Raw genomic sequence first — 10659 nt, 5'->3', positions numbered from 1 at the left:
AAAATAAGTTTAAAACCTTGTTTTATTTAAGCCAGTGAATGCTACAAGGCAGGTTAAGTCTTTTCCCTTCCTTTGAAGGGAAAGAAGTGTTGGCCAAAAGCAGCCTTTTATTGTGGGGTTACTACAGAGAAAGAGCAGAGCAGCATAAAACTTGCATAGAATCACTAGGTTGGAAGGGACCCACTGGGTCATCCAGTCCAACCATGAAAGTGCATGCATGCACTTTCGCCAGCAACTTAGGAGAAAGGCAGACACAGTACTACAAAGCTGATAAATTTCTCAGCTGATTAAAAAGTTGATGAGCAACACTGTTTTCCACTGACTGGTGCACAAAGGTTTAAACACACAGGATCGGAGTTTTCCACTGCTTAACACAGCACTTAAGGTCAGGCAGTTCAACACTGGCACCAACTATGCAGCACTGAAGCACATGAAAAACTCCACCCAACCTGAAATCATGTACAAAGCCCAGATTACCAGAAACACTCAATTTTAATGTTTTAAGGCTCACCTCAGAGGGAGCATGGTGTAGTTTGTTTAAGTATTTTCTCTTACTCCTGACCAATCAAACCTATTTTTGTGATTTACACTTTGAAATAACAGCTAGATGGATCTTCCCCTTCAAGGCAATGCCCTCCTGAGGTGCTCTGCTGTTAAGTGGAAGAGCTCAAGGAAGCAACACCACAAACTCCCCATTTTTCTGTAGTCACTTTCTAGAAGGCCAAGACCAGAAGCCTAATTGAACGACCCAAATGAACCAACTCTTGACTCCCATTTAGTTCATTGCACAGAATGTTCCCTATACAGGATGCTCTCCACTACCGAGGGAGCAAAGGGAGAGCTTGGACCCCTCCAAATAACTGAGCTTCAGCACAGGTAGACAGAACCTCAGCACTGGGTCCTGCAGGAACAAACACCTTTTCATCCATGGACTGGGGCAAATCATGCTTTTTGTTCATGAAATTGTTTGGGTGAATGTTTTAGCCTGCACACTATCTAATGGAAAACTGTATGTGAGAATTAAAGTCAAAACTAGAGCCATGAAGTGAAAACACTATTTATTTTTATAAAAGGCAATAATTAAAACAAACCCTACCAGTGTGTACATTGTACACATTTGAATGACACTTACAAGAATGAAGTTTCCATATACAAAGATTACAAGCCCACACTGGTAAAGGATGCACATAAGCACATACGCAGCTTCACAGATGCCTCGACTCCAGATCACAGTACCGATTATTCTATGACCACATCTGCATAGCATTTTCATTATTAGCATCCACACTACTTTATTCCACTACAAACTGTACACAGAAAGCAAGAAGTAGTTTATTCAGAGAGCACATTCGCAGAAAGAATTTATTTGCTGGAATAATCTCTCACTCTTCTGTTGCCATCTTCAAGAGATACTCTTTGTCAATTTTGAAGAGCCTCCACCCCTCCTCAGTGGACAGATCAGAGGCGCCTCTTCTCTTATAGAACCTGATGGAGGGTTCGTTCCACTCTGCAACGAGGAAGTGCATGCTGCTGCAGCGGCACCTCACAGCAACCTGCAAAAGCATGCAACAACACTGGTTTCAAACAACGGCCCCGGACAAATCTAGTAAGAACTGGTGAGACTACTGTGTGTCACCAGACATCAACTTCGTTCTGCCAGTCACTTCAACACTTGTCACTGTCTAACAGACTCTAGACAAGGTTTTAAGCCATCTAACACTCCTGCCACCTCCTTTAATTCTTTAGAGGAGTGCTGAAGGAGAAGCTCTCAATGCAGTAAGCAGAAGAGCAAGAACACTGCCTTGCCATGTGTCCTCAGTTGTTTGTTTATACTTCAACATACCTGACTCAAGTTCTTCAGAATTTCTGATCCAATGCCAAGTCCTAAAAAAAAAAATCCAAAACACACACAGAGTAAGAAACTAAGTTTTCATTTGAAAGCAGCTCTACAGGAAGCAACTCATCCAATTCTGTAATGCATACCTCTATACTCAGCCATCACATAAAAATCTTCAAGATACAGCAGTTTTCCAATCCATGGATCATAAGTGAAATAATACATGGCAAAGCCCACAACACTGTGTCCTGAAACAATGATTGTAACTTTAGCTAGTCTGAATTTAAAAGGCAAAAATAAAGTCTTACATGCATGTTTAAACATACAGATTCTCTGTGACATGCAGACATTTACTATTAGGTTAGAATTAAGTTTACAAATAAGCACACAACTGAAAATACCAGCTCTAACAAACTTGTATCAACCTAATAGAATGAAGATTGCCCCTTGCCATACCCTGAAATCCTCAAAAGCAGAGTCACAGTATGTGCTGAACACAAGTTTTTTTCTACAAAAAAAATACATATCCTACAGATTTATCAGCATTTCCATTCTGGAATACAAGAACTTATACAAAACAGTTCACAGTCTAAATTATCACCTCAACTCTGCTTCCTTAGCAACAAAAACAGTCTAAAGAACACTGATATTTCAGCATATACTCCTCAGTAACTACACTGTGCGAGAAGACATGCTCACAGGCCACCTTTACAGCAGCATTTCCAGCACCTCAGCTTATGCTCCCACTGAGAGTGTCACACTGTTTCCTTTACCTTCAGAGCCATAAAGCAAAGGCAAGTAAAGCTATAGCTTCAATTGCAATTCTGTGGCTCAACAGGGGAGAGAAAGCAACTCTCCCAGCAGCTGCCCACTCCAAACTGAAACTTGAGTAATTTAACTACATCTGCCATAACACTCTGCACATAGTGCAAGAGAAGTGTGCAATCAAGACTTCTGTTCTACTGTGTCTTTGGTAAGTGTTTCGGAATAGCACTTGTCCCTGTAGACCTTACCTCATATTATGATCATCTACTTTATTGTGTAACGGATCTTTTAGTTACCTCCCCGCCCATCCATGTACACGGAAGGGCCATGTACATGGCGAAGCTAGAGACTGTAACCTGAAGATTGGGGACAAATTAAAGAAAAAAATGTGATTCAACAGGATTACATAAAGGTAAGTCAGGGTCAAACAAGAAAAGCCATTTAATTAATTGGAGTCAAGCACATTACGTTACACCTGATCTTCCCACACCTCCAGGATTAACAACTACTTCAGCAGGGCATCACTACAGATTACTGCATTTAACGGTTAACCTGTTCCTCCTACACCAATTCACTGGTGGGACCTTAGGTATATTCGGTAATATTTAAGTATACGATGTCTCTCGTCTATTTAGCATCCAGAAACAAACATCGGGAAGTCTCACCTTCAGCAGACCACTGTTCTTTAGGCACTTCTGCGACCAGACAGTGGTAGAAAGGATGCTCGCCAAAACCATCCTCGAGCAGCTCTAAAAAAAAGCAAAGTAAACCGGCACCTGAGCCCCGGATCCGGTCACCGCGCTTCCAACGGGGCGGGGCAGGCGCCTTTCTTTTATACCTTTCTCAGTTAGCACCACTTGATCCTCCATCTCCTCGTACTTGGCCAGTTCCTGGAAGGGAAGGACAAGTCAGCGGGGCTCTCCCCGCGGCTCCGCCCCGCAGCTTTGCGCAAGAGCTTGCTGTCGCTCCGAGAGAAGGGCAGAGCTCCCGCCACCCCCCCCCCCCCAACCACCCACCACGGGGAAAGCGGTGCCTGGCGAGACCCCCCGGCCCGGGGGGTGGGGGAGGCAGCCCTTCCCCCCCGCACCTTGATCAGTCGCAGGAGGTCGGGACAATCCTCGGGACGAGCGGCGCGGATGCTGAACGAGGCCATTTTCGGCGGCGCTTCCCCCTGCGACCCCCTCGGCTGACGAGTCCCCGGTGCGTGAACAGGAGGAGCAGCTGTTTCTTCATTCGTGTCCCGGGCGCGGCGGCCACCTGCGGTCAGTCAGGCTGCGAGCATGTCCCGGCGGCGCTGGGCAGGCACGATCCTCTTCTCCTCTTCCTTCTCCTCTGCCGCTTCGGCTCCGGGCGCGGCGCTGCGTCCGCCCTATTTATAGGCGCACGCGCCCCGCCCCTCCCCTCGCGGCAGCCAATGGGAGCGCGCGTGCCGTCCGCCCTCAGCCAATGGGAATGTCCGTACAGCCCGCCCTCAGCCAATGAGAGCTTTCGTGCTGCCCGCCCTCAGCCAATGGGCGCTCCCCTCCCTGGCAATCTTCCCTCAGCCTGCCAGCAACAGCCGCTGCGGGGTGGTGCGTGACTCGCCCTCTGCTCCCCTACTCTCCCCCCAGCTCCGCGCGGTGGCGCTCCCTGGCGGGGCGGAGCGGCGCTGCAGGGAGAGCGGGTCCCACCCTGCGTCTTCAGTCGGGGGAGGGGCGGGGGGGGGAGCAGCGGGTCCGGGGCAGAGAGGATCCCGCATCCCATCCGCGGAGCCCGTCCTGCCGCCCCGGAGGACTGAGGGCATCGCCCGGGCTCCCGCCCCCCCCGGCATTCCGTCGGTGCCCCAGCGAGCGCGGCTGATCGGGGCTCCCCCCGCGCCTGCACCTCGGCACGGAGGTTTCACTGCTGCGTGGGGAAAAAAGAAAGGGAAAAAAGCCTTGGGACGGCAGGAGGATGTGCAGGGAAGGGTTAGGTTGTATACTGGGAAAGGGCTCTTCACCCAGAGGGCGATGGAGCCCTGGAACAGCTCCCTGAGGGAGCAGGGATGGTGCCAAGCCTGACAATATTCCAGAAGTGCTTGAACATTCCCACGGTGTGAATGTCAGGATTGTCCTGTGCAGGGACAGGTGCTGGGCTCCATGCGCCTCGTGGGTCCCTTCCAGCTCAGGGCATTCTGTGCTTCTTGGTACTTGCTTGAAATAACAAGCAGTGATGGGTTATCAAACCCTGCGTGGTGGGGAGTGTCCAGGACCAAGGTATGTCCCTGGACAGGAGTATCCTGACCCAAGGTACGCCCCTGGACTGGAGTGTCCTGATGGAAAACGATTCAAGTTGCACTTTGGGCTCGTGAAGTGTTCTAGCCGGACACAGGCACCGTAACAGACCCGGTTTACCAGGGGTAGGAACAAAGGACAGGAGTGTTTTCAAAACACTGCAAGGGAGGCTCAGACTCTTTCCTGATGTCCCTGAGGGGACAGGTGAGTGTGATGAAGAAATTAAATTGGAATAAACACCTCAGAATATCTTTAGAACATGGAAGGATGCAGGCATCATCCCCTGCTCGGCTCTTCCGTCACCTACAGATGTAGATGTGCGCTGCAGACCAAGAGCTGGGCCCCAGTCCGGATGACCGTGCATGTCTATACACCTACCATGTATACTACTCAGATGAGAAGTGTAGTTGTTTGTCAGGCACACGCATGGTTTTCTTTTCACTCTCTTCTATAAACTTCATAACTATCCTGTCCATTCTGGGCTTGTTCAGCCTGGAGTGGAGAAGACTCCGGGAGACCTTATAGCAGCCTTCCAGTACTTAAAGGGGGGCTAGAGGAAAGCTGGGGAGAGCTCTTTATCAGGGAGTGCAGCGATAGGATGAAGGGTAATGTTTTTAAGCTGAAAGAGGGGAGATCTATGTTAGATCTTAGGAAGAATTTTTTTCCTTTGAGGGTGGTGAGGCATGGGAACAGGTTGCCCAGAGAAGTCATAGATGCCTCATCCCTGGAGTTGTTCAAGACCAGCCTGAATGAGGCTTTGGGCAACCTGATCCAGTGGAAGGTGTCCCTGACCATGGCAGGAGGGTTGTAACTGGTTGATTTTTAAGGTCCCTTTGAGCCCAAACCATCCTATGGTTCTATTATTTTACATTTAGCTTAATCTGACTTGTTTTAAGGGTGATTTGAGGTATCGGAAGAAACTAAATCATGCTACTGCTGCAGAGTAACAGTCCTTAAAACCTGAATTTCCAAACACACAACACTCACACTATATTTTTCAGTGTATACAACAACCTATGAGGTTCATCTTCATTTAGACAGAGGGGCCAGCATGGAACATGATACTACAAGAGAACTGTGTAAAGAAGCATGTGTTCTGGTGACCGGTGTTAGCCAAGAAAATCCTGTGGCACACAGTGGAAATAGCCTGGAGTCCTGCAAGAATAATTTAGGATTTACACAAACACCCTAACTGGCTCTGTTTGCTCCTCTATTGGAGCAAAGATGAATATGCCCAAAACCCAGAAGTATTTCCAAAACACAAAACCACAGCCGATGGCTGGTGGTAGACAAGGTTTGTTTCAGCAGTTATGGATTTGGGAATCCTTCAGGACAGGGCTTTTTGTTAGTGAGACGGAAACTGATTAAACTGGTAAAGAATAGACTTAGCCTAACTACACACATTTAAAGAATACACATTGTTTTTATCCCTAGAAATTATCTGACTGGGATCAGAAATGGGGAACACTGTCTCTATGAAGGACTTAACAGTGTCTGTGTTGTGTTAACTTCTGTTGTTTTGCATTTCACAATGAGGAAGTCAGGCTGTCAGGAAACCTACTGTTGTGTAAGAGCAGAAGGTGCCTGGTTTCTTTCATTCTCAAGTCAGAAAAGTCATATGATTTTAGAAGCTGAACTTGCAGCAGAGAAAACGCATTTTCCCCCTTGGCTGTTTTTGAAAGTCCTGCTTTAACTTGCTCAGAAATGTACTGGTGTAACCCCGGTGAATACAGTTAATTGGAGTTAGCTTTCAAATTCAAAAGGCAGAAGAAAAAAATATTAAAAATTTCGTCAAGTATCAAAAGTAGTTTCATGAAGTGATATGCAGAGAATTGAAAAAAAAAAAAAAGGAAAAGGGATAATAAAAAGCCTAAAAATAATTAAGAGATCAAGATCTCTGAGACTGTCCTGCAGTTATTTAGTTACATCTTACTAGAGGTCATTTTTTTCAGAATAAGATCAAAAAGAATGGTAACAATATTTTATGAAGAGGTTCTGAAAGAACTCAAATTTGTGAATGAATGAGACTGATGGGCGTTGTATTCTACAGTTTCTTCCTTCTGTCTCAGGTCTGCTTGTCTTTCAGCAGGTTTAGTTTCATCTTGACACAGCTGAGGTTAGTGGCGCAATCTCTAATGACTTGTGTAGGGCTCAGATTTTATCCTGGAGTGGTCAGCCTGCTTATTTGCACTTCTCCCCAGGGGAATGAGTACCGGTAAGTGCCCTGGTTAAGGATCAAGTTTCTCTCAAATTATGCAAATAGGCGTGCTGGAAAGTGGCTAGCAAAGGTGTCTATGGTAAACTGATGCTGAAATAACCTGTTTTAATGAAATATACACTGTTGTCTGAATTAGCTCACTCTCCTCTTACCAGCCAGCAGCTGCCTCCATGGAGAACCTGCTGTGAATCCACCTGCATTTCCGCCAGGACGGCTGGTGCTTCCATCTTTGAGGGGTAGAATAGTTAGAGTTACCTAAAAAGATTGTATGGCTTCTCATTTTATCTCCTCCCTAAATCTTACTTGTAAGTGGGGAGACAGAAAATTTGGTGCGAAACAGCAAGCACCGTTTTCTTTTTTAGCATGCAACAGGAACTAGTATTTATAAAAGCACGCAGAGTGGTACATATCTTACTGAGGCAAGCTTTCCCCACATCCTCTCCGGGGACGGAGGTCTTGTCTAGTCTCAAGCTACAGGAAATGGCCATGCTAGTACCTCAAGATCCTTTTGTGGTGATGCAAACAATTTATTCAGAGTTATGGGACTTCAGCTGGACACTTGTACTGTTAACATATTTTTATTTGCATCTAAATTTCTGAGTATCCTCTCATCTTGGAGGCTGGAGGGAAAGGCTGAAAGTGGGCACTAGCTTGCTTTCTTTACTGTTCAACTAATGAAACTCTCCTTTACTTCTGGTATTTTAAATTTTCATTTCCTCCTTTGCTAGGAAGATTCCTTGAATTCCTATATGAATGACTCTCTCATGCTTCAAATCTTCTCTCTTGGTAGAAAAGAACTGCCACTTCCACATTAAAATGCAGTGAGTTAATAATTTTTGATTACAGTACTAAGTGCTTTCAAGTATTGCAATCCAAATTATATCCCCAAATTGTATATCTAAATTATACCATCTTGGAGCAAAATACAGGAAATGCAATTCCTATTCAGTTTTGAACTGCTATTTTTCCAGACCAGTCTTTGGGCAACATTCAAGATTCTTAGCTTTTTCAACTGAATGATTTCTTTTTCATACTCAGATCTTGCATTGATATTTATGAGTACACAGGTGCTTCCAGATATTTTTTTTCAAGCAACTTACAATTACAATTTATCAACATTAGGCTATGCATAGAAAAAAAATATTAATTTCTATCAGAATAGTATAGAATAGTAAATAAATACTGCAGTAGCAGTGCTCAGAATTCAGGACCAACACAAAATTAAGTTTCATATAATAAAACTACATGAATTTCAATATGCTTGAAATAAAAGGACCACCTTTTTGCATTATTATCTTTGAAGACACAATTTAGGCTATTAGAACCCTGCCTCTGTAAGCTGATAGATCTCATCTCTCGTTTGTTAATTATGCAGTTTGATGAATTTGGGTTTTAGACATGTCTAGTTTTCTGCCTGCATCCACAAATCATCTACATCATGCATACAAATAATTTGGAGTATAAAAATTGCTGTAAGAAATGTTGGGAAAAAATAAACCAGGCCTCAGTTTTGTAACTTTTATGGTTTGGCTCTGATCTTGCAATATATTTAAATCAGTGTTCTGAGGGTGCAATATCTCAGGCTCCAAAGAGAAATACAAGGAATCTAATAAATTTTTCCTTAAAACTAATGGAAGTTCCCAAGATGAGCAGGCATTTTTCTTACACATCTTTTTGTCTTTTGGTACAGTCTTTTGCTCCATCCAGAACTCATCCTTCTCATGGTATCTTGGTTTTTGAAACTTCTGCACGCACCCATACCAGCGTTCCAGATTTTTTTCCCATGACCAGGTGAATGAGAAGCTTCCCAAAAGAACTCTCGACCTTTTCCTCTGTACACACACAGACCTGGTCTGTGTGTGGTCAGGTAGCAAGAGGCGTGTGACAGTATGGGCCGGCATAACCAAGGTCTGTAGTTGGGGATGGGACGTGTAAGTAAGATGTGTGAGGGTGTAGGCCAGCTGAGAGGAGCCTTTTAGCTATAGTGGTGTGATTGCCACCCTGCCTGCTCTCTGCTTTCTCCACAAGGGAGGCTCACCCACCAGGCCCCTTGCTCGTGCCTGGTTATGTGGTCATGAAGCAGGAGGGAAGCGCTCACATCACATCCAGGAGAGAAAAACTGGGCTAGTAGCAAGGGTTGGTTCCGGGTGGATTTAGCACAGTGTGCAAGGTGTGCAACTTCAGTCTCAGTCTTTCAACAGGAAAACTGCCATCTATCACAAGTCTCATATTAAAGAGACATGGATCCTGTTTCTCAGAGGCATAGGATGGCTCCTCCTCCTGCCATTGCCTCAGGTCCTATCATTGGTCACCAGAAGAGAGAGATCAGCACCCGCTCCTCTTCTTCCCCATGTGAGGATGCTGCAGACTGCGATGAGGTTTCCCCTCCTCCAAGCTGAAGTCGTTCTAAATGAGTTAAATGTGTTAATTATTCGCTTGTGGGCAACGCAGAGCGTTTTCTTCCTAGACAATACCACGGCTCTCGATTGCCTTCCCTCACAGTGCCACCAAGTGACCGGCCAGGGCAGGAACCGCTGCCCCGAGTGCTTCTCCCCAGCACCCTGCGCTTCTGCCCCAGCTCCCAGCACATCTCCCCGGCTCCCAGCGCATCTGCCCTGGCTCCAGCGCACCTCCCCCCGCTCCGGTGCTTCTGCCCCTTCTCCAAGCGCTTCTGCCCTGGTGCATCTCCCCGGCTCCCAAAGCATCTCCCCGGCTCCCAGCGCATCTGCCCTGGCTCCAGCGCGTCTGCCCAGCTCCCAGTGCATCTGCCCAGCTCCCAGCGCTTCTGCCCTGGCCCCACCATATCTGCCCCGGCTCCAGAGCTTCTGCCCAGCTCCCAGTGCTTCTGCCACTGCCCCCAGCCCTTCTGCCCCAGCTCCCAGTGCTTGTGCCCCAGCCCTCAGTGCTTCTGCCGTGGCGCCAAGTGGATCCATCCAGCTCCCAGTGGTCCTACCTGGGCTCCCATTGATTCTGACTGATCAATGTGCTGAGACCAATGGGCTGAGGTTCAACAAGGCCTAGTGCCAAGTCCTACGCTTGGGACAAAACAACCCCGTGCAGCGCTATGGGCTTGGGGAAGAGTGGCTGGAAAGCTGCCTGGCAGAGAAGGACCTGGGAGTGTTGGTTGACAGCCGACTCAACATGAGCCAGCAGTGTGCCCAGGTGGCCAAGAACCATAGCATCCTGGCTCGTATCAGCAATGCTTGGCCAGCAGGACCAGGGAAGTGATTGTGATCCTGTACTCTGCACTGGTGAGGCCACACCTTGAATACTATGTTCAGTTTTGGGCCCCTCAAGTACGAGGACTGTGAAAATTAATCGATAAGTTTTGCTGCAGCTGGTTTGTATGTTTAATTATCTAGTCATACAAATCTGCCTTGTAAGATGTGGCTATTGTAGGCTAAGAGATAGTCTGTCTTAGGGCTGGAGAATGTGTCAATATGCTTAGTTGCCTTGTAAGATGCAGCTGTTGTAGGAGATAACCTGAAGGGAGCCTCTGGACATGGTTGGATAATCCAAAAAAATAATGAGCATTCTTTGAAGACTTATATGGTTCTTTGTCTAGAACTGGTATATATACCCACTGC

General features: G+C 46.5%; 1 protein-coding gene across 1 annotated transcript; it reads right to left on the bottom strand.

Moving 5' to 3' along the window:
• Window positions 1–1041: 1041 nt before the first annotated feature.
• On the bottom strand, window positions 1042–3962 carry SAT1 (spermidine/spermine N1-acetyltransferase 1). The gene is made up of 6 exons (XM_054056579.1): window positions 3690–3962; window positions 3441–3492; window positions 3268–3351; window positions 1984–2085; window positions 1844–1884; window positions 1042–1553 (listed from the first exon to the last, which is right to left on the bottom strand). The coding sequence occupies exons 1-6, from the start codon at window positions 3753–3755 to the stop codon at window positions 1383–1385; spliced, it is 516 nt and encodes a 171-aa protein (XP_053912554.1). The 5' UTR covers window positions 3756–3962; the 3' UTR covers window positions 1042–1382.
• Between the last annotated feature and the right edge of the window lie 6697 nt (window positions 3963–10659).

Source organism: Cuculus canorus, chromosome 1 (assembly GCF_017976375.1).
Source record: "Cuculus canorus isolate bCucCan1 chromosome 1, bCucCan1.pri, whole genome shotgun sequence".
NCBI classification, from domain to species: domain Eukaryota; kingdom Metazoa; phylum Chordata; class Aves; order Cuculiformes; family Cuculidae; genus Cuculus; species Cuculus canorus.
The sequence above is the reverse complement of the archived record's forward strand: the minus strand, read 5'-3'. Positions and strand labels throughout refer to the sequence as shown.